We start from the raw sequence: 24,999 nt of genomic DNA on the forward strand, positions 1-24,999 counted from the left end.
GCTTCTTCACTTTGAGCTTTCCACTTGCTCATCTTAAAGAGGGACTCTGCGTTAGATCTCGTGTGGAGGAAAAGCATTGCAGCACTCTGCAGACAGCGGTGACATTTAGAAGGAAGGGTTTGAAGTTTCAAGGCTACTTCGCCAAAGTGTATTATGATGATGACGATGATGACGAAGATGACCATCACCCCCCTGATGTTAGGACAATCTATATTTGGGCAATCCAAATGGCATCTAAGCTTTGTAGCTTTTTCTTTCTTCTGATTACATCCAGCCTCTTATTAATGCGGTGTAAAAAACTAAATTACAAATGTTGAATTTTCAAAATAGATTTTTTTTCCATTCCAGGAAACAAAAATAGTTATATTAGCTTTTGCTGGGCTAGGTAGTTTGTCTTTTTTTACCTCTATTTATACTACACATTTCCATGATGTCTTATCTTTTACACAGTGAAACAGATGTCAAAAAGTCTGATTGTTACTGTTCCTAAATAGGTTCTTTTTGCGTTCTGGCTTCGTAGGGCAGCACTGAACTCTGGGTTTTTAAGGTTCAAGTCTCTTCGACTCTTTCGACCACTCAAACCGCCGTTATTTGCCGAGGTGCAGTTACTCTTTAAGCGTTAGCTCGGCAGGGAGCCGTGTGAATGGGCTCTCAAGACCGGAATGCGGCCAACGAGATGAGGTCATGAGCAGGCACAGCTTAACGTGAAGCAGACTGACGTTAGAAAATCAGCTGGGATTCAGCTGTGGCTCTATTGTGTCTACGCTGCTTGCAAACTAAATTCATCTTTCATTACCAAACATATATTTTATGTTATTTTCAAAACCCTGCAAATAATTATTTTCTCTTAGCATGTCGTGAACATGGTCGTTCCTTTTCTTAAAAGTTGCTGCACTGGGAGAGGAAGTGGAGGAGTGTGCTGGTGGAGCTCGCGGTCGTGGGGCTGCTTATCAGGCCAGTGTGTCACATTGGGGTGTCCAGGGGGCACAGAAGAGGGAAGTGAGCTGCAGCAAAGAGGCCAGTGGCGCACACAGTGAGGGCAAAACACAGGAATTGCTCATCTCAAATCACCTAACAGCTCCGCCCCTTTTCGTGCATTTACACTTGAAGCACAAGTTAATCATTTGTTCTGTGATTTGCAACATTTTTTCCTCTCTGTTTCCTTCCCTTGCGTTCCCTTTTTTTCTTTCCTTCCTCTCCTCTCTTTGGTGGAGGACCGGGTGGGGGTGGGGGGAGGGGGTCTGTTGGCATTCTTGCACCGTGTGCTTTGCGCTCGACCGGGCCTTGGCTCGGGTCCATATCCCCTCTCTACCCTCTCTCGCCTCTCTGACTCCCGCCCCTCCTCCCCGTTAACCCCCTCCCCCCCACCCCTCCCCAACCTCCTCAACTCCCCCCGCTCGCTTCCCTAACCACTGCTCCCTGCCAGCGACTCCAACCAGCCCCCACCCTCACCCACTTCTCTTGCTATCACCTTCCTTAACACTTCCTCATGTTTCTCCCATAATTCACTGAACCCCTTCCTCTTTCTCCTCAACTCTTCCATCACCCTCTCTCCCGACATTGGGAACAAAGCATCGGCGGGGGGGGGGGGGGGTAACCGGCTGTTACACTGCGTTTTCAGGGGCGTGTGTGGCGTTGGAGTGCGTGCAAGAGGGTAGATGAGGGGGAAAGCGGAGATGGTACAAGCAGCCAGATACTAAATCTGGTTTTGCGAGTTTGTTTAAGCTTAACTTTCACTCTAACAGAACATGTCTTCGTCGCGCAGAGCGAACACCCAGAGACGGCGTTAAGCAGGATCCGTCTTCACAGCTCGCGTGTGCTGAGAGAACAAGAACTCACAGCACAAGCGAGATGAAGCCGAACGCGCTCACGCAGATTGGTGTTGTAGGTTTGTTCCACACGTTTCCTGTTGAAATGTGTTCATGGGTTTATACAGCTGCACATGTAGGCATGAATGATGTCACCGGTGTACGAGGTCATCATTCGGTCTCAGCGTTGCAGTCGTTTGCCACCTCTCATTGATCCAGCTAGTCTGTTCAGGGTTGGCCTTTATCCTTCCACTCCAGCTCGTCGCTAACGCCTCCATCAGCACGAGGCCATCGGCCAACTTGTAAATAGCTGGACCTGAGGTCATGGATGCGGCTATGCGGTGGGAGTTTCAGTTCAACCTTTGAAATGCAGCAGACGCACAAACAAGCACAAACAGAAAAAAAGCGAAGAGAGCAGCAGACCCTGAAATATGAATGTATATATCCGAGTCCGAGCAGCAGAAAAAAAAAATATATCAATATATATATATATATATATATATATATTTTTCCTGCTGCTCGGACTGGCCTCAATCTTCACCTGCTCCCTTTACCTTTTTTTTTCATTGGAGGGATTTCGATGGGGACGGGAGGGCGCGTATAGGAGAGAGAGAGAGAGAAATGAGATGCCTCAACACTCCACTGCCCTCCTCCTCTCCGTCTAACTCCCCCACACACCTGGGAAGGCCATTTCATTTCAGCAAATGGAAAGGTGATCTTAATCTACCCTGTTTCCCTCTAACCCCCCCTCGCTCTCTCCATCTCCCACACACAGAGCCTCATACCGCTGATGGACAGCACACTGCTGGTTGCCTAAGCCGTCCGCACAGCAGACCAAATGTAGTGACAGAGAACACGAGATGCACTTCGGTTTATTACCGCGAACAAATTCTCCTCATTTCAAGCTCAATCACTGTTTAAAAAAAAAAAAAATCTCTTTTGGTTTGTGATCCTGAGGCGCTGGCCCACGCGCTCCTTCCACGGGAGCGAAAGCAGTTGACTTCGGTCAAAGTGTTCTTCAATGACCAGAGCCCCCCCTGTTAGCTCATTACTCAGTGTTGGGCTCTCTCCCACCGCTGTTAGCTCTTTGGTCATTACAGTCACGAGCAGACGTATGCAACGGCCATTGATTTTCCTATGAACAGCCCGCTGCAGGCCAGTTCATTAGGCAGGTGATCTCACACACCACTGGATTAGCTGGGCTGTGGGCACATTGGAGAAAAAAAAAGGTGGTTGCTCTCGAGAAATGTGCAACTTTGACTGTGCAAAGGTGTTTTTTTTATTTTTTTTTACTCACAGTAACAGGAGTGCATGCTTTAAGCATAGAGAACAAATAAGTTTGGATGAGGTAAAACTTTTTTGAGGCTCAGAAAAAGAACCTGTTGAAAAAGTGAAATGCGCCCCCTGAGAAAATCTCCTTCCTCAAAACATATCGAGTTATTTTCTCTGGGAAGGAGAAAAAGCCTCTACCACAATGGTGGTCATCTTTGAGGAGAAACAAAACCTCCCTTTCTGCCTCCTCTCTCTTCCTCTCCTCACATGGCTCGAGGCTGGACCGAGGCTGCACCCGCCCGGCCGTTGCCATGGCAACGCTATCTGGGCCTACCAAGACCTGAAGCCGAAGGACATCCTGGACAACAATACAATAGCAGCATAGCCAGGGTACCTGGGGGACTTAGACCTGAGAGGCGAGATTTGGGGGGGGGGGGGGGGGGTGTTGCAGATTGAGAGAGCAAATCCTCCTTCTTTGGAAAAGCTCCCTTGCACACGAACGCAGTCAGGATGAGCCTTTCGCTTCAGAGTCTAGGAGCTGCTGGAACAATACCTGGCTTTAAATGATCTATTTCTTTTGCAGTTCTTATTGAAATCAGTAAAAAGACATGTTTTTCATAACTATCTTGAGTGGATCTTCTGGTGAGTAAAAAAAAACATTAAATCTTGATTACTGGACGAGCCACATGGATGTTAGAGCTGAGGTGGTCAGAATAGTTTGCAAGGACCGGGCCACACATCCTGCTGCCGCTGCCAGCCGTGGAGAGCAATAGAGATGTTTGGAGTCGATTTGCCTTGCTTGCATTCCTCCATGCACTGCTGCTAAAATAATAAGAGGAAGGGTTACCTCAGGTCGGCCCCGACTGGGGGGGGATACGGAACATGCATTGTTGTCATTGGCTCGGTCTGAGTATCCCCTCTTAAAGCCACAGCACGGAGCTGAGGAGCCGACACCACTGCCCGCTTTGCAGAGGCACAGTGCTCCGAGGCAGTGAAGGGGGGGGGGGGGGGGGGGATACGTACAAGTGTGTGTGTTTGCATGTGTGCCAGTGCGATCATATTAATATCACACGTATTATCATAAGTATGAAATATTGTTGTTCTATTTCCGAGTATCGGTTATTTAACTTGTTGTCAGTGGTTGGAGAGGACACGTTGTGTGGCTGACTAACAGTACATCAAAGCAAGTATTTGTATTCCATTGAAGCCTTAAGAGGATTTTTAGTCAGTGTTATTACAGCGTAGTAGCCCTGCAGCAGCCCACCAGGCAATTGAAAATCGTCATCACGGAGAGGAGGGAGTCACGCTGTGCACTGGCTGAGTTCACACAGTTCGTGTGCACCTTTTGTCTGTCAGCTTCTGATGGCTTTTACATGAATTTGTGTCTATTTAAAGTGTGTTTATCTCCCAGTGGGTGCAGGTACAGCACCGTGGATGTCCATGTGTGAACAACAAGACCTGCTTAGTCATGCTAAAACACCCGTCTTACACCTCCTCTGTTTCCTTTTGCAGACAGCCTAAGAAACAGGATGTTAATGCTTGACGGAATGCCTGCAGTCCGAGTCAAAGCTGAGCCCCTGGAATCGGAACAAGGGGTAAGAGAGCAGTTGTTTTCCAGACAATTCTCCTTTTTCTTTCTTTTTTCCTGCTTTCCTTTCCGCCTTTCCTCCTCCTGGCAATGGGCTTCGTAATTACTCCCAGGCCTACACGAGTGAGTGAGTGAGAGAGTGAGTGTTGGGGGGACTAAGAGGAGTGGTCGGAGAGCATGATGGTAGTAAGCAGGAAGGGGAGAGGGACCGAGGAGAAGAGGAGAGCCACAGCTGGAGCAGGAATGCATCGGGGGGGAGGGGGGGTCTGTTCTGGCTGGGGGGATGATTGCGCAGATGTAGCCTCTGCTCCGGGGAGGAGGGTCACACGGGAAAATCTAAATCTTATCTATCGCAGTCCGTCCCTGCCCCTTCACGTCCCTCAACTTCCCTTCGTCCTCCCCATACCCTTCTTCTTCTTCTTCTTCTTCTTCTTCTTCTTCTTCTTCTTCTTCTTCTTCTTCTTCTTCTTCTTCTTCTTCTTCTTCACAAACACCTGAGGAATCTCTCTCTCTCTCTCTCTCTCTCTCTCTCTCTTGTGTGCACGGAGAAACACAACTGTGCTCTTCCTCCGCAAAACGCTTATCACAGCTCCATCTCTTCCTCCGCCGTTTCTCTCGCAGTGCTCTCTGTCACCTCTGTGTCGGCTCTGTCACTCAACATGAATTTATCACACAGAAGAAGTTAATTATCCCTACAAGGGATTCTGAGTTTTTAAATTTGCGTTGGCTTTGCTGAAAACGCACAATTCTATTTTTGAGTTTTCTGTTGAAATGGACTGTGCTTGTGTTGACCATGTTGGGAGTAATGGAGGTTTTTCACGGCCCACGTACAGTATCGGTGCTCTCTGGTGACATACCTAGAAATAAAGTGGTCTTGTTATGGAGAAGCTGTTGCTAGGCTACAAGGGCTTTTTGTGTGGCTGCCACAGCTGTGTGTGCAGCGGGTGCCGGCCACTTAATATTTGTAATCTTGATGAATTAGTGTTCGGTTATCATTGATTTCCATTCATAGCATATCAATAATATCCCGGCCCCTAACACATCAGCGAGGGCACTCCGTGGGAGAGCAGCTAAATAGTTTCCGTCGAGACGGAGAAACCGAGAGCATTAGCTTGTGATGAATGATGAAAATAGCAGCCGCTGATAACCCATCGGGCAGCGTCAGTCGTAGGTGCTTAGTATTGAAAAGAATCAAATCTGTCTCTCCACATCTGAGGGCTCGACAGAGAGGCAGCAGGTGGCCGGCCTTGTGGGTGTCCTCGCACTCGGCTGCGGCTCAAGTGTTTGAGTGCCGTGCTCCCGAGCTGCTACCTGTTACCTGGGGTTTTGAAGCCATCCTCCATGTGTTGCAGTGATGTCAGTCACAGACAGGATGTGAGCACTGCAGCCCACACAGCTCTTTCTGAAGTGCGCCGAGATCCAAATCTTCGCTCCTAAACAGACTGTGCTTCCCTTTCTAGACGGCAGATGCAGACAGACAGTTTAGCGCTGCTTCAGAAATGTGGTCTTCATTTGGGTGGCGGGGGGCCAAGGGCTTGCTGGAAATGGTCTGCCTTGATAGACCATTCGCCCGCAAGGGGCTGGAAAATCTGCCCCGCTCCTCAGTATCCCCTAATAAAGACAATGGCATGAGGACAGATGCAGGCAGGCTGGTCGAGCATATCGCTGTGTGTGTGTGTGTGTGTGTGTCGGAGAGTGTGAGTATGTGTAGGATTGGGCGCATACATGTGTTTATAACTGTCAAAATGAGAGCAGTGGGTGGCTTAAGTTTTTTTCCATTTGTGCAGGTTGAGATGCGTCTGAGAACCTAACCTGTTTTCACTTTAGTGTAACACTACGCGCTCTGTTGTTTTGACCTTTTCGCACAGGAGCCACAGCAGGATTGGCCAATTTTTGAACAGGTTGTCAGTAACAGACTGTATTCCCAACCGTCTTGATCACTCCTCCAACAAACAAGAGAGGCTAAAATGAAAGTGAGTCAGAGAGCACATTCCCTTTCTTTAAATACAGATGAAAAGTGGAATCCATCATACTTGGTCGGATATTGGGGCTGTCACTTTTCACAAATAACAAATTTGAACGAGGCTACTAACTTCAAATTCACATAAAAAGACTTTGCTTGAAATGAACTAAAATGTTGAGAATAAACATTTCGATGAGCCTCCGCTGCATCACTTGATTGACAAGCTAGCGTTATGGTAACGTTAGTTGCATTTGCGTTAGCTAAAAGAACAGCCGTAACCTACATTATTGAAATGGCAGCAGGACATGCAGCGAGTACAGTAAGAGGAATTTTTGAATTTGAGCCGACAATTTGAGCTCAAACATAACAAATTTCCCCCAAATTAGAATGGTTGAAAAGTTAGCTAATGTTAGCTTGCTGGATGTTGTTGTTTAACAGTTAGTTAGCTGAGGAGTCCTCTTATACCTTTAATCAAATCACAGGTAAAGATTTTCGTGATTTAATCACAAGTAACACTGCATTACTTACAGTAAGGACACATTTGATGTCGTGTGCTCGACTAAGGTCTCGTCAGGTCTGCTGAAGATAACATCCGGAGAACAATGTTGGGAAATTCAATATGCTATGATTTTGTTCGTCGCTAAGCTAAAAATGTAGCGTTTGTCGTGTCAGGTAGTACAATCACATGCTGCACGTAACATTTCTGTGTGGCTCGTTGCTGTTATGAAAGTTCTAGACACAAAAGACACCTACATTCAGCAAATCATAGATGTTCAGAGTGTTCCAAATACTATGTCGGTATTAGACTGCTAACCAAATTTAGACTGTAACTTATATATTTGAGATATTTGAGAGTGTAAAAAAAAATCTGATAACTCTAGGCCAGTATTTCCAGATTAAAACAACAGACTTAAAGATAGATTAAAGAACTTTGTGTTTTTGAGGAAAACATGTCTACAGTTAAAAAATATTCAATTGCATGAACGGATGTGTGTAGTTTTGCCACAACAGCTTTGAACGTGGCGCAGCCAATCAGAACAACTGTTTTGTTCATCACAAAATATTACTGAACAGCATTCCGATTCCACTCGTGGTTGGCACAAATACATTATCTTCAGCTTCCTCCCTTCCCTCTGACTCCTTTCAGACGTAGGGAGAGCTGGCGATACTGCGGAACTTCCGCAGCCAACTAGACACTCTCTGAGAGCACTCACTGAGAAAGACAAGATTTCTACACAGAGATCAGCCTCAATGGGTCTAATGACTTCAAAGCCTCGAGGCAGTATAGCTCCAGGCGGTCCGTGACACTCGCATCCTATACAGAACATGCAAACACGGAGAGATCCCGCGCAAAAGCAGCTGGATGCCTGAGGGTCTGTCAAGAAAGGCTGCATGGAGCTGATGTGGGAGTTGATGCAAGAGAAGCACTGAGGACATTTGACACCACAAACATGCATATTATACACCAAGTGATATTTCATTGGAAATGTTTCTGAAGGTAAAGCCGTGGAGTGGCACATTGGATAGATAGTTAAATGGCAGGTTTACTAGCTGGAATAAAATCAAATGAAAACTTAGATAGCCCACGGGAGGGATCCTTTGGTGGAGAGAGACTAAACTTCGAGCGTTTTACATTACATGCCGTATAACCGCAGTGTCCTAGGTTTGATTCCGTCCATGGGGCCTTTGTTGCGTGCCACACCTCTCTCCCCCTTTTCTACATTCTCGTCCCTCAAATGAAGGAGAAAATAGCAACAAAGAGAGAGAGACTAGACTAGACAAGATAACTTTGCTGTGACACGTTACTTTATATTTATTTATTGGTTGATTTGTTTATACGGGACAGTGCACATTAATAAAAACATTTCTGCAAATGCGCCAGAGTTAGCCAAAAGGCTATTTTTAATCTGTAGTCCCGAAAAATGTTTTATAATGGTTATAAATCATTCAATAAAGGTGCAGTGTGTAAGATTTGGCAGCATCTAGCGGGGAGGTTCAACTTCAACTCCTCCCGTGTGCCAAGCGTGTAGGAGGACTGAGGTGGCCCACGTTTCTAGAGCCAGTGTTAGGTTTGTCCGGTTTGGGCTACTGTAGAAACATGGCCAACGGCCCCATGAAGAGGTCCTGTTTCGTATGTAGATATAAACCGCTCATTCTAAGGCAAAGAACATTTTCAGGTGGATATATGCAAAAGAAATATACTTATTAATATCATATTCCATTTCTGCCAATAGTTTCCCCTCAATGCTACACACTGTTCCTTTAAATGCTGCTGTACTTCTCATAGATGCTAAATAGAGGAGCTTAAAGTGAAGTGTTCTCTGCTGACGAGGGTCAGCTGTGACTGAAATGTTTGTGTTTTTGAGCTGATGAATATTGTAAGCATAACAACAATGAGCACAACTAATTCTTTCTCTGCAAACTCAGTCACCTGATTCTCCACCCATCAGAGTGATAACTTCACAATCCCCCCAGGAATATATGAGCATTATGAGTGGGCAAAACAACCCCACAGCCGACATTTGCAACTGGAATGTGGAGCATGGCGTTAGGAATAATAAAGAAGAGCTTGCATCAGCTGATTGGCATCATCTACTTCATTCCTGCTTCACCATCAGTGGCGCATTCATTAGCTCCACGACAGCAGCTTTTAGTGTTCTGATTTACAAATACTATAGTGTTGTCTTTATACAAGGAGGTTAGGTCTCCCAGAAGAAATCTCATTCTATTTTTTTCAGCCAACTATAACTATTGAACTATTAGTTATACATTGTTTTAAAGGAATTGTACTGCTCGAAGTTTTTGCAAAGCAAGCATGATGATTTCAACTCATTCAATTTGTCCAGCTGGTGTCATCCAGTGTTCTTAGCAATACCTCCAAAAAATATGCAGATATCCCACAGAAATAGTTTGTGATCCACGTAATCAGGATTGCAGAAGTATAAAGACCGCAAAAGAAACCCATGCGGGGTGGCAGGGAGTGGAGGTGGATGGGTCCAATAGACACCGATCATTCACCCAGGAGACCGCTGTTCGCTCCCTGTCGGCAATGAGAAGTATTTATCACGTAGGTAATATGTTTCAGTAACCGCACTTCCGTAGTAATTAACCAAAACAACAATCTTTTACTTGACGAAGTAGCTTTGTTGCCTCAACCTAACCAAGTATTTCATGATATTGTCCTAAACCTAACCGAGTAGTATTGTTGCCTAAACCCTGCTGAGTTGTTTCCTGTGAAGACGTAAGTTTACGCATGCATGTAACAAGCGTAAAGTGACACGCGTTGCTGTCTTTCGTGGGAAAACGCATAAAAAATGAGCGTTAACTTTTCATGAGAAATCATACAAACTGCTGTAAACACTTGGTAATAAGCGTATTTCAGTTGTCATGCCTATGGCTGTTTATATTCACATGATATGTCAAAAAAAGCCTCAATATAATGCCCCCCCCCCCCCCCCCCCCAAAAGAAAACCCCAGAAACATATTTTTTTTATTGTAAAAACACAGTAAATGGCTTGGTGGGTGGTATTATGATGCGGGCCATAATGTGCTGTGAACCCTGACCTTGACAGCACTGACCCTGAGCTGAACCCCTACAGGGTCCAGAGGTCATCAGAGGTCATCAGAGGCCATTCATGGGGTGGGCTTTGTTTTCCAACTGAGGAGGAGTTACACAGGGAGAAGTGCTTCTTAATTCATGGGGTCGTAACACCGACTGTAGGCCGAAGACGAGTATACAAGTCTGGAGTAAAAATAGCAGGCTACTACATAAAGGAACACACACACACACACACACACACACACACACCACTCAGAAGAATTCATAATTCACCACACATCCACTCTCAGCCAGCATTACATAAGGGGAAAGAAATGTCAGTCTCCAAAACAAAAGTGAGGATGAGAATCCACAGCACAGAGTGTTTTTCATATCTGCGGCAGCTGCGATTGGAGCTCGAGTTTCTAAGTTTTCCCCTCTACTTCAACGAGCTTTTTCCTGTATGATTAGTAAAACAATCCTGAATGTACTCACTCCCTGATGGCCCTAAATGTGACTCATCCTCTGAAAGGCCCCAGTTTGAGGATCAACACCACACGCTCGAGCACCCCTCCCACACTCGAACACAGCGAGTCTACATTCTGCTACATCACATTTTAACAAAAGACGCGAGGAGCCCGGAGAAACTAATAACCTTCAGCAAAGTGAGTGTCTCCCTCTCCACCGCACATCTTCGTCATTGTCTTTTTTTCTCAAAGTAAACAGGTTCCCTACAACTCGCCCGGACAGACAGAGCGCTCGTGTTACAGTCTGCTCCGGTGTTAGGTGAGCGATGTGGATGCGCTGAGCCACCAGCGTTTGGCCTTAGAAGGCCGATCGCTGAGAGACGGAGACAGAGAGACGGTCAGGAAATTGAGCCCATATGAATGTTTTTCCACCGTCACAAAGGAGATTTAGGAGAGATACGATGGGAGCCAAGAGAGCTGCTTTTCTGTGGGAGTGATGGAAAACAGGAGGAAGAGAGAGAGAGGGGGAGAGAGACAGAGAGACAGAGGGAGAGGCGCCCACACCAAGAGAGAAGAAAGACAGAGAAGTAGAGGAGGTGAGTGTGAGAGACACTATCTGCTCCTGCGTTTCATCTGTCTATGACATCATGTCAACCAAGGAGGAGTTGAATGCTTGAATGAACAGGAGGAAATGAATCGCTCCTTTCCCAGTAACTGTCACTGCGTATACCTTGCTGACACGTCTCCATCATGCTGTGTTGTTGCTGAGCACAGAAACAATCACCTGAACTCATTTTGTGGCTCGGCCGATTGTAGACGGAATAATAATGACGGGAGTAGTGATATGAAATGTGGTGCCATGAGTACATTAATTGATGACAGATTGTTTCACGTCTTTCTTTCTTCATGGTTGTGTGTGTGGCATTAAAAATACCAGGAATGAATCAAAACAATCTAACATCCCTGCTTCTTCTGCTCCCACAGTCACCGAAAGTGCGGCCGTACTCTGCGATGGACGGCGTGCCCTTCTTCCTCAGCAGAGTCAAAGCGGAGCCGCCAGAAGACCTGCTCGCCCACGACCTGCACTTCCACACGCAGACCGAGCCCGTCGACCTGTCTATCAACAAGCCCCGCCCCTCCTCTTTGTCCACCACCCCTACCACCGCCTCGTCATCCTCCCCCCTCCGATACGCCTTCTCGCCGTCATCTTTATCGTCGTCATCCTCCTCCTCCTCCTCTTCGCCATCGGTCATCACCTCAGCCTCATCGGTGCTCACGCCGGGCCCCGGAGGCGGGGTGAGAGGTCAGCCGTATTTGCACATCCTGCACTCTGTGCCGCCGCCTCTGTCCAGCCCCATGAGCCTGCATGGAGCAGGGAAGCTGGGCAGCCATGTCCACCGCATCCCGGTCGTGGTGCAGTCGCTGCCCCTCATGTACACCACCGCCGTTCGATCACCCTCCAGCCTCAACAACGCCATCATGCTACCTCTGCTGGACGAGGTGAAAAGCCAGGGCAAAGGTGAGGGAGACCACGCTCTCGGAATTTACTCCATATTCATACGGCTGACTGTGGTCGTTTGGGATTTCGATGAAACCTCTTTACTCATCCAGTTAAATGCTGTAATGTCATAGGTGCCTCAGCAACTGCAAGGAAATGATGCATTAGGATCGAGGCTTTGAGCTTTTTGCCTCGTGATTATATTAGTTTCACATAGTAAGTCTCCAACTTTAATGGACAAGTTTTTCTCCACCAACTGAGAAATTAGACAAATATTATTCACCTAAATCAATACGGTTGAATACTTATAATGCTCAATTATCAACCTTTGCAATACACTTCAACTATATTCTTGCTACGGGTAAATTAACATCCTCCCAAGGTCATGAAACACCCCCGAAAATACACTGGAAACCGTTTTAAAGGTGGAATAAAACATAGGCCAGCTCAAAAACAAGGGAGGACAAAGACAGCATGCTGGCATCAGGCTTGTAAAGAAGCGGTGATGTGATGGAAGCCTAAGATTTCCCAATGACAGGAGTTTTACATTTGTCTGCCCAGACCTCCTTAGTCAAAGAACTTGCACACACACCTCTGTGAAGCAGACTGTGTGTACATTCTTTGAGAGGCGGCCCCTCAGGCGCTGATGTAGGTTTACAGGCTGAGAAGACTCTCCCATCTTTATCTTTGTGCCTCTGGTGCAGGTAACCAGGGCCACGCCGGCCGGTTGCCTTTCTTTCATTCTGTCGATCGAAACGCAAACATCCTACAGATTGAGCCTGACCGTAGACCCACGCCGGCCTGGCCTCGACCGTGTTATTGCTTTTCTCTCTGGGTGTGGTTTTACTGCCAACCACTGGGAGTGAGCCCACAGTGGGTGTTTCTGTCCAACTCTGAGCTGCACACAGGCCAACTGTTGGTTGTAAAGCAAAAAAGAGGTCGCTTCATGTCACTCCCTGCAGGATGGACGGACACACTCGGACTCAGACTTGTGTGTGTGTGTGTGTGTGTGTACTGTACGTACAAGCAGCAAACATGTGTAATTAGAGCGTGAAGTCAGAGAGACACTTGGTTGGACTGGGTGGGGTGGTCCCCTTAGAGACGAGGCGTTTCGTGTCTGCTCCCGAGGAGAGAAGAGGGAAGAAGGACGGACAGGAAAAACAAGGCTTGCATAAGAGGGTGTGGATGGATATTGAAGATGGGTGGCACCTACGCAAACACACGCAAACACACGCACACACACAGTCCGACATCAGCTCTGCCCGCCTCTGAAAGCTCAAAGCACGGAGGAAACGGGCTGAACACTCCGTTTGAATGATGGGTGTGGTGGATACAGTCACTTTTAATGAGATCGCAACCAGTAGACAAACAGAGCATTTGGCTATTTATTGCACTTAATCGGACTTAATGAGACCATAGGAATTCCCACAGCCATGAGTCAATGCAGTCCAATGAAAAATGTGCCACGAGACATCATATTCTGGTTTGTATGTGAGTGGATTTTTTTTGTGGGGGGTCTGGAGTTTTCTTTTTTAGGTTTCACTATTGTTTGGTGGCTTGGAGGGGAAAATGAGTTGTTGACATCAGGAGGGTCTCTATCTAAAGCCCACTCCCCCTCCATATGAAGTCAGACGTGAGGGTCAAGAGCCCATCTTGTTCACCTTGATACAAACTGAACAATCATGTGCACTGAAGCAAGTCTCAATCATGAAGCTTTCAACATGGATACTAAAACACTCGCACACACACACACACACTCCCACTCACCCACATGCACACACAGGTTTGGCCATCCTCTTTAAGAGAGGGCGGGTACCCTTCCTTTCACTGCTGTCTCCGGCAGGAGGTTGCCATGGAAACAGGGCTTGACTGGATACAACAGGAGAGAAAGAAAGAAATCCGGTGCTCTGCCCACCTCTCCTCCTTTGTGTCCCTCGCTCAAAATACCCCCCTTTTCCATCGCACGATGCATTTCTGACTAATTACAGGTTTTCCATAGAGCAGGCGAGTCTGGGGTGACCGCTCTGCATGTCTTAGTCAACACCCCCCCCACACACACACACACACCCACCCCCACACCCCCAGTAATAACACCGTGTCTGCACCAAACTCTAGACCCTCATTATGGGCCATTATGGCCCCAGTCTCGGCTGAGAGGGCAGGGGAGGTGAAGTCCTGATAGCTTTTATAAAAGCGCTGGGCTTACAGTGAGCGGGGATGTTGGAAAAAGGTATCACAATGTATATTCAGCGTTTGTGAGGATGACAGCAAGAATAGTTATTAGTAACATCTTGCAGTTGCAGTTCCCAAATTTAATCTAGTGGATTTCCAGCAACTTTTCCTTGACTTTCTGCGACAGGTTTTTGTTTTTTTACATTCATCTCTTGAGTTCTCCTGTGTCCATGGAGACGGAGAGGACAGTGGCCCGCGGGCTCTGGCAATATATCCACTGAGTTGTCCAGGGGAGAAGTTGTCACAATTTGCGGAATAGATGTTACTTTGTCATGCGGCTCAAGAGATAGACACCCCCAGCGCTCAGAGGCTCACGGCTAATAGCATGCTAGCCAGTCAAATGTTGCATGTTTTTTTCTTTATTTTTCCCTCCGTGGTCACTGCGCAAAAGAGAAGAATCAGAGCTCGCTAATCAGCAGGATGTTCTGTGAAGAAGGGTGCAGCAGCCAACGGGTGCATTCAGACTTGTGTCGTCTCCGGGCCTTTTATGTGAAAGTTTGTCATTAACACGAATACCATTCTCTTGTCAGTCGCACATGTAGGGGGAACAGAGAGCGGAGTGGCACTCACACAACCACACACACACACACACACACACGTGGCACTCACACAACCACACACACACACACACACACACACACACACACACACACACACACACACACACACACACTCAATAACACATGTAGAGCTGTACCCACTGACTCCTGTGTCCCGTCCTCGCAGCATACACGGACCACAGCGGCCTGTCGCCAAGGCAGATCAAGAGCGACAGCGACGATGACGACCTGCCAAACGTGACCTTGGACAGTGTTAATGAGACCGGCTCCACTGCGCTGTCTATAGCCCGCGCCGTACAAGAGTGAGTATCAGGACCTGTGCACCTGTGTGTGTGTGTGTGTTTTTGTGACATGTCGAGTCACTGTGCTGACCTTTCTCCTCTACTGACCCTCACAGCTCTAGAAATCCTCATGTCTCTGTTATTTCTGTTCTGTGTTGTCATGGGAACATGTTTGGGAAGTATAGTCTTGATCCCAACACTCCTTACAGTTGGCAGCTGTTTGGTGGGAGTTTGAATTTGGTCGACTGTTACTGTTTTGTTAGTGCTGTTAGTGTTGTTTCCTACACACTATCACTTACCCAAGTCGTAAAAAAAACTTGTTTGAACTTAACAATCTGAAGGTTTTAGAAAGTTTGTATAAAATGTGAGGATTGAACGAGTACAATGGTCATTTAGTTAAAGGTTGCAGATTGCATCCAACTCAACACCCCTCCGCTCACCCCTCCCTTTCCAAGCATGTAGAGAACTATGGTGGCCTTCAGGTAACATAAAAACAAGTCTCTCTCTAGAGCCAGTGATTGGTTTGTCCCGACTGTAGAAACATGACGGTGCAACATGGCAGATATTAGGGGTTCATTTTAAGCCAACAAAAACTCTAATCTTTTTATATTCCATTTCTGCCAAGATCGCCCCCCAATCCCACACACTGGCCCTTTAAATAGTCAGAGTTCAGAGTACAGAGGTTTAAAATGGTTTCCTTTACATTTCCCACGATTAGTCACCGTGGATGACAGCATCGTGTGCATACAGACCCAGTATGAAACCTGGCGTTATGCATTTCTGTGTGCACCAATGTTTTGGGTGTGTATCTGTGCGTGGGAGTGCATCTATATGCCTGAATGCATATGGCTCAGACACACTTAATGCCCAGACATCGCAACTCCTGCGGTGCCAGTCCATCTGTGTCCTCTCCAGTGGACGGCAGCTTAAACTATCCTGATGAGGAACAGGATATCTGACGCGTGGAGAAGCGCTTGGCTTGGTCCTGTGCCCTCCTCCTTCCCCTGCCGCCCATAAAACCCGCAACAGTCACTGCCATTAGCCTGGCCAGACTCAAGTTAATGCCCGTAGGACTGATATTTAGACTAACTCGCGAGGAAAGTCTTCCAGGACTCCCGGAGGATCCTGCTAATGATGCAGCAACATTAACAAGGCCGAGGCCCCAACCGGTCCAACTCACGAGGCTTAACGTTGTGTACAAGACGTTGCATTGTTTGTTTGTGTATTGCTGGCCGTGTGAACAGCTACAGTAATGAAACTAAATGAGCTATTGTGGTTTCACTGTGCAACACACTGTGGTGAAGACTCTTGTCTCAGGCTGCGCTTGTTCAGTGGAAGTACAAGTAGAAGTTGCTGTGTTCCAGGGAAGACACACACACACACACACAGTAAGAGGGACTCAGTGGAGGATTCGGGTTTCAGTGCAGGTTATTGAAAGGGACAGGCATGCCCCTGAGTGCCACACGTGGGCAACGGGTGGTCAGAGGAGAACAGAGGTTGGCAGGGCCCAACCTTTCACTGCCCAAGCTTTCACCAGCCGGGGCTTCAGCAATGCCCTGCCAGGGCCTGCCCCACGCACTCACCTCTCCGTGTGCAAAAGTGCAGACTTTGCTGGGTGGTAACTGCTCTCGTGTGCGTGTGAAAAACAACAAAAAAGCATGTGTGCACGTCAGTGAGTATTAATCCTTCCGCCGCGTGTTTGTTCTGTATGCACGCACGTGTTTTCTGCACAGTGGACAGAACAGCTGGTTCCAGAAGGGAGGGTCGGGCCATTGTCAACAGGAACACAGACTTGCATGTTTGTCTGTGAAAAACAAAGACAGTCTGTAGTCTTCTTGAGTTACACGCCGGGTTTTTTGGCCGCGTTCAGGAAGAATGTGCATTCTGTATTGGCACAACACACACACGCTCGCTGTGTGGACATCTGCAGCGCAACAGAAGCCGGCGACGCTGCTCCGAAACATATCAGTCCATTGTGTCGCCCCCCGTGTTTTGTTTTTTTTGCTTTTTCTTTTGCTCTCCAACGTGTGGCGAGGTTTGCTTTGCGTAATTTAGTGTCCACATTTGCACAAGCAGTCATCCAGAGAGCATCGGAGGACAGGAGTGTAAGGGGGCGGAGGATGGGAGTGCCGGCAGCCTCCAATCCAGGTATCCATGTATAAATAAATGAGTGAAAGGGGAGAGTGAGATATAGAGTGTGTGTGTGTGTGTGTGTGTGCGTGTGAGTGTGTGTCATGTGCTTCTTGGGCAGCCTCCTCCATATTCATGCGTTTCCCTGGGGACGGGTGGATAGGCTATTGTGGGAGAGCGAGAGTGAAAGGGAGGAAGACAGTTAGAGAGGAGAAGGTGTGTGTGTGTGTGTGTGTGTGTGTGTGTTGAGGTTTAGGGGCTTGTGTTGGAAGGGGTTGTCTTTGTCGAAGTCTGGCCGGTCCCCAAGGACCCGGGGGCCACGGAGCAGAGCAGGTGGAGGGAGGATAGGGGGAGGGGTGGCGGCAAGGGGTTGTATCCTCAGACAGGTACAGGAATGCCCAGTGAGCACACACACACACACACACAGGGGCGCAGACACACGCTCTCTTTCCTGTTTTCTCGATACATACACCATTACCGTGGGTCTGTTTGAGAACCGTTGTCGTGACCTTGTTTCCTGTGAGAAGTTCGGAAAAAACTCATGTATTGTGTTTGCATTGTGGGAAACCCCTGTTGCAGGTGACAAACATACTCTCTCTCCAACGCAGTTACAGAGAGCAGCGGATGAAGACGAGGAGGGGGGGAGGGGGGGGGACAAAGGAAGTGAAAACAGAGGTCGGCTCTGTTTCAAATCGTTCTCAGCTGTACTTCCTATTTCTCTCTGCTGCCTCGGGAGACACAAGCAGACGCATTCACGCGGCCGTGATGCTGTGGTGACACGCGGAGTTCAAGGCAGTGTGAGCTTGCCCCCCTGGGCTCACATGAGAACATACAACCAATCAATTTCTCACTGAACAGCCATGGCCGGAAATGTGCTGTTGAAGACATAAAGATGTGTTGTTTAGAACAATACATACGCCCCACTCGCTACTTTGAGTTATTCAGCCGGGCCCGAGATTAAAAGATAACCTCTGAACATAACTTCTCCATGTTATAATTACACATACGAATACCTTTCACTTGAAATGTGAACCAGTCGATCTCGAGTCGCTGGTTTTAAACGCACCAGTTGAACCAGTGTGAGCACATTGATTTTGACGATATTCTTACACATGCAGTAAGCCTGCTGGTAAAAACAGCAACTGAAACACCACAGCAGTATCTTTCAGAAGCAGTGGAGTATAGTGGCGGAAGTTTCTCAACACACGGTATGAAAATCCTTCAGCTGCAGTTAAATCACGCTGAACAATGAGGTTTCTTATTGTTTACATGACAAGAGCAACACGGTAAATCTTGAAATTGATGTTTGCATTTAAGGCAAAAATATTATTTCCGCTGCGGATGATAGAGGGAATTATCTTTTCCATTATTCGTTTGGTAAGAAATGTACATGGCAGTTTCCCAGGGTCAAAAAAACGATGTCTTTACATTTCAAATTTTATCACACCAACCATTTAAAACCAGGCAGTAACCTCCTGGTCTGAAAAGTGAAGCCAATTAATAAGTCCTTTAAAATCTGCATTCTCTCTAATGGCCATTCAGGAGCGACTCCTCTGGTTGGTAAAATAAGTCTGATTGTATAGAAGTCGATGAGAAAATGACTCTACTTCTCTCTTGATTTATTACCTCAGTAAACATGAGTTTATGGTCTCAATCTCCAGTTTCAAATCTTCTTCAATACAGCATGATGTTCATTTAGTACATGATGGTCCATTTAGAGTCAAACAGACCATAAAGCAGGGGATGTCATGAAAAAACATTCGTCAGTGTTCAGTAGTACTTGGCTCCATCCTCTCATGTCACTTCTGGTTGCAAAATACCAAGATAGATGTGGAACTAGAGGCTTCAAACAGCAGTATTGAGACCACTGTGACTACATCCACTTCTTATATACAGTCTATTTTGAAAACCCAGAATTTCAGTTGACTTTTTTTAATGCTGACGTTTTATTTTCTCTCACTGAATTCTGGTACTTTTCTGCCCTGACTTGACTTCCTCACAAGGATCGTTAAATCTGGTCGAAGCGGATTTGGAAGTTTGGTTACCTCTGTTTTGTTGGCGAGCGCTTGTAACGTCTGTGTTTCTGTGAGTGATGAAGATCACTAATCAGCAGCATGTGCCACAGTGGGGAATTTCAACAATGACCCAAAATGGATTAAACCAGAAATCTGTCACCGAGCTCTGGGAATGGAGCAGTGCTGATGACAGAATTATCACCAGCAGCAGAGAAACAGTTGTTGCACATCAAATGAATTAGCAATGAGTCGTTGCTTGTTCTTTGTTTTGGAACCTGTTGGACTTCCCAAATTATATCATCATCCGGGAATCACTTCATGGATGAAGTCAGAATGTAAACATCTGCCTCATCTGCTAGATGTCTGAGCTCAGAGTGTTTCCACTGTAAATCCTGTCTCTGTCCACACACACACACACACACACACACACACACACACACACACAGTACCTCATATTCCAGTCTGGAAAACAGCAACACTTTGTCACGCCTCTCTGCGTCTGATATCGACGCACAAAGCATCCATTAGCGTCTGTGCGAGACGAACCGGGCCTTCAAGTAACTACAATGTAAACCCATCCGCGTCATTATTAGAGAGGCTCAGAAGAAATGCTCTGGGAGTGTGATGATGTACTGTAAAGACTGAAAAAACCCACTCAGGGCTTGTGTGTCAAACAAACACAGGACTTTCAATCAGGAGACCGGTGTTCGTGTCCCAAAGTTATGTTAGACGATCTCATGAGACGTGTTTGCTGTACTTATGTTACTTTCTTTACGTCTTACTTTCGGTAGTTATTCTAAGACAAATCTTGATGATTCACTTGATGTGTGTGGTGGATATACTGATATAGGTTCGATACTTACCCAAATAATCGGGCATCGCTGATCAGACACCATGATTTTTATAGGTAACAATTCAGTACATTTCTATCTGTGTATCCATTTGTTACATTTCGTTTTGCAAAGTTAGAAAAGTAACGTGTCAAGATTGATTGTTTCCTTACACATAAAATAATGATTCCACACAGTGAGACACACAGCTTACTAATGAAACACTGTTATCAGATCAGTGTTGGGTATCGGCCGATACCCTAAGATCAGGTATCGCTATGGGGACTGAAAAAGTTTGATCGGTGCATCCCTGGTCGGCATGCGACACGTTCCAATGAGAACACGTTGGTCTCAGATGCTTGTCTACATTTCTCTGTTGGATCAGGGCATGATAATGATGATAATCTCATCAATCATTTCTATTAGAGAGAGAGAGAGAGAGAGAGAGAGAGAGAGAGAGAGAGAGAGAGAGAGAGAGAGAGAGAGAGAGAGAGAGAGAGAGAGAGAGAGAGAGAGAGAGAGAGAGAGAGAGAGATTCATATCTGACCCGTGTGCTCATTTCCTGTACAGCTTCAGATTGGCCGTATGCCAAGAGCAACAGGTGATCTGTGTGTGTGTGAGTTTTTTTCTGTGAAGCATAAGCGCGCATCTCAATCGCATGCACACACATTCAGAATCGGCATTTGACGAATCGGGCTTCGGTGGGACAGGAAGTGGGTTGTGTGTGTGTGCATTGGAGACGGTTCACTGGAGGGCCTGCCTGGAGCCCCCCCCTCCTCTTTCTTGTCCATCCGTAGTGTGTGTGTGTGTGTGTGTGTGTGTGCAGCAGTCATGTGTTTACCGCTGTGTTGAAGGACATGAACTACTCACCATCTACCACAACCCTACTTTCCTTTTTGTGCGTGCATGTTCAACATTGTATTCTGAGAAGTGGCGCACATTTCAGATGTGCCTCAGATATGACACTGCACTCCACTGCATGTGCTCAAAGGTCCACGTGCACGCCTTGCTACAGGGGCTTCACAGTTGGAAGTGACAAACGACACAATCCCCGGTGATACGGAGTGGTTGGTTAATGGAGAGGAAACGTTGCGGGGAAAGGTATCGATGACAGGAATAACTCAGGAGTCATTAAACTCCTCCATCCCTCCGTCTATGACTGATGAAAGTGGAAGAGCAGCGAGAATACCAGCCTTCTTACCTCATCCGTTCCCTCGCAGTTACTGACCGGCGGTGCTGCACTGCCACCTGCTGGTTACGCTGCTGCTCCACAACCTTTTATTGTGTTACATACACTTAGTGTACAGGAAGTGTTGAACGTACTTGACTTATTTTATACCAATAAAAAAATAAACTCTTACCACAACACTGACATTTGTGTTCCAACCAAAAAATCAAACCCATTTGTTTAAATTTTAAGTACAGTATCGCTTTTGTCTTTGAAGTACTTTGTGTATTGTATTCTTTGCATATTGTTGCCTTGTTATGCCTTGCAGTATATGTCACAAAACAATATGTTTCATCGCTTTATTGCCCTAAACAGTGATTCTTAAAGGAACCCTGCCGACTAAACTTCACAAAGACAAAACGTAACAGTCTCTGAGCTGTTCCATCACATCCACAAGTACTTTTATTTCTGCAGCGTTGTGCAGCTCATTCCCTCTTTTGCATTACAATGTGGGAGAGTAGTGTCCATCAACGGCAGTCTGCTTTTATTCATTTCCTGTATGAATACACTACTTACTCCAAACCCGATTGGGATCAGTACGACATGTCATCTTCACGGTCTGACGGTGCTTTCCTGTCGACCCTTTGCTCTCCCGTTGCAGCTCCATGTCCCCGTTCAGCATCGACAGCATACGGCGCCCCCGGAGGTCAGAGTCACCCGATTCCAAAAAGAGGAGGATTCACAGATGTGACTTCGAGGGCTGCAATAAGGTGTACACCAAAAGCTCCCATTTAAAAGCACACCGGAGGACGCACACAGGTCAGTAGGTCTCAGTGTGAACGCTTTGACGCTGTGATTATCCAACAGCAATGACATTTAAATGTTCAGACGGTCACTCTGGTATTTGAGTCAGTGCCTTTAGGACCATGGAACACGACATCGTGCTGAGGTTGCACTGAAAACCATTTTGGAGTATATGTCGTTTTGAAGGACTGATAAAGTTCCATTTGAATCTGGAACGGGTCAAAGGGCATAATTCATTCTAAATGTAGGAATGAATAATTAAACATCTAATTTATCATACGGTAGGCGTGAACCTATATTGTAAATGTTCTATGCCTACATCCATCAGCATTCTGCTAATCAGTAGCTGTGAAATGGCTGATCTGTGCATGTAAACATTTTCACACATTGGTTTGAACAGGACCAAACATATATTCATTATAAAATGCCATTGATTGCATGCAGCTTGAGTGAAAGACAAAGGGGCAATCATGAAAATAAAAAAACAACAACAAATAGCCAGACCTGCATCCAAATAGGCACATCAACCTAAACAAGTCCACGGTATCCATGAAGCTTTTGTCAGGCTCAGATCTGAGACCGTGATCATGAGAAACCCATGACAGTGGCCCGACCTACGCTGAGCTCCTTTTTGTTTTTGACACTCCGATTCGCACATCGGAACATTTTGATGCCATGTTGGAAGGAAGGAAGAATTGTGCTTTGTTGTTTGTCAGGAATGCTTAAAAAATAAATCGTCATTAGTTCCCTCACGCTTGGCTTCCTCAAAGTTTCTGTGTGATGCAATGTGCAGCCTCACCACTAGATGTCACCAAATCCTACACGCTGGCCCTTTAAGTCTGTGTGTGTAGTCCTTAGCTACAGTATAAAACACATTAAAACACACATACGACGCTGCATTAGTGTTGCTGAGCAGATCAAATAATGCATCGTGATGTCTTATAACAGCAGACATAAGGCAGTCGGTGTGGTCATGATACTTTCAAAAGTTTCTGGTAATCACTTCCTGTCTTATGGAGGGACTCTAAAGAGATTAACGCTTGACATTATAGTAGTTTATCGGTCTACCCATATTATACAAAAACATGTCTATCTGCTGCTCTTCAATGTTATTCAAATGAATTCAATACTTTAAAATTCGAATGCAGCGCATGGGTCAAAGTGTCCACTCAAAAAGATTAGGATGTTTTGTGTAAATCTGTAAATGAGTTCAAACACGCAGAAGTTGATTTCTGCTCATGACCCTCAGCTCCCACTTTAAAAGTTACGATGCGAATGTCAACGCAACATGTAAATCTCATATTAAGATGTAACAATCTTGATGTTATATCTTAATATGAGATGTAACAAACACAACAGATAGAAATGATAGAAATGGTCAAATATTGGTTTGAGTGCCAAGAGGTGGAGACAGAAATATTACACTAACTTTAGTCATCCAGTGTTTTAACCGGGATTCAATGCAATGTACAATTAACGCAATTCATTAGAAATATGCTCAAGACATATTCCACTTAATTTCCAAAAATTCACCGCGGGCCATTTAAAAATTGAGCAGCTTAGCCAGCCCAGATGTAGACAATACAGCTAACCCAGATGTGAACTGATTTTCAAACAATTTAAAAATCTACGAGCTTTAGTCTCTTGAAACTTGCCTGAGTTGTGTGATCCATAAGAGTGAACATCAATCTGACTGGAAAGAACGAGGACTTGATGTTCACTGTGATGGATTACACAACTCAGGCAAGTTTCTACACCGCATAAGAATGATAAGAAAGCGAATTGAATTTTTTTGTTTATTTTTAAATGGATGGAAACTACTGGATACCTAAAAAAATGCATCTAAAATAAAATAAAAAAACAATCTGTAGCATGAATTTAATAAATGCCCGCAAAATAATGTTGGAGTTTCAGCTCCAAGCTTTCCTAACGAGTGTGGAAATAAGGAGGGAAAAACTTGCACACACACTGGTGTGGTCTTTAAGCGAACAATGGGAAAACACCACAATGTTCACAAGCAATGATTTCTGTGCAAACAATTGTGATTATTTGACCTCGTGAATTATTCAGACCATGCAACACCTTTATGATTGTTCAATGAGATATTATGACGTCATAGATAGAAAGTTACCAGCTTTCTGGGAGACACGTCATCATTAATAAAGCATCGGGCGTGGCCACCAGCTTAGTAACAGTACTGAACATGTGACGTACCAGCTCCTGAGCGCTGCGTTTCCTGTCTCCCTCTGCAGGGGAAAAGCCATACAAATGCACCTGGGACGGCTGCACGTGGAAGTTCGCCCGCTCCGACGAGCTGACGAGGCATTACAGGAAACACACGGGGGTGAAGCCCTTCAAGTGCGCAGACTGTGACCGCAGCTTCTCCAGATCCGACCACTTGGCCTTGCACCGACGGAGACACATGCTGGTGTGAATCGGGAACGGACAGAGAGAGAAATCAAGAAAGAGAGACGGAGAGAAAGAAAGAGAGAGATCAATGAAACACACACACACACACACACACACAGACACACAGGCAGTCGAGGGAGCGGGATCTCCCTATGAATGTTTTTCAGCTGGCCTGGACGCACACACCTACATACACACACATACACACACATGCACACACACGCACACACACTCTCATCCGTCATGAGGAAAGGAGATGGACGTGTGCACAGGGCTTGTGGAGCACAAAACAGGGTCACTTCTGGATCCCCTTTGGGTTGGAAGGAATGGACGGCAGGTTATTGTTATTCTTTGGAGTATAATAGGGAACTGTCTTTTACAGCACTGTTTTTAAATGTTTCACCTTGATTTTTAAAGATGAACTCGCACTCTTTAT

At 46.1% G+C, this 24,999-nt stretch overlaps 1 protein-coding gene across 1 annotated transcript in view; it reads left to right on the top strand.

Annotated features, from left to right (window-relative positions):
• Positions 1 to 24,999, top strand: part of klf12b (Kruppel like factor 12b) — a gene marked incomplete at its 5' end in the record, with an annotated part of 35,395 nt that extends 10,396 nt beyond the window's left edge. Inside the window, 5 exon segments of the mRNA XM_079277345.1 lie at positions 4,593 to 4,675; positions 11,621 to 12,155; positions 15,093 to 15,228; positions 22,012 to 22,169; positions 24,407 to 24,999. Coding sequence (XP_079133471.1) covers positions 4,593 to 4,675; positions 11,621 to 12,155; positions 15,093 to 15,228; positions 22,012 to 22,169; positions 24,407 to 24,588 — 1,094 coding nt within the window. The 3' untranslated portion in view covers positions 24,589 to 24,999.

Source organism: Melanostigma gelatinosum (assembly GCF_949748355.1).
Source record: "Melanostigma gelatinosum genome assembly, chromosome: 10".
Taxonomy (NCBI): domain Eukaryota; kingdom Metazoa; phylum Chordata; class Actinopteri; order Perciformes; family Zoarcidae; genus Melanostigma; species Melanostigma gelatinosum.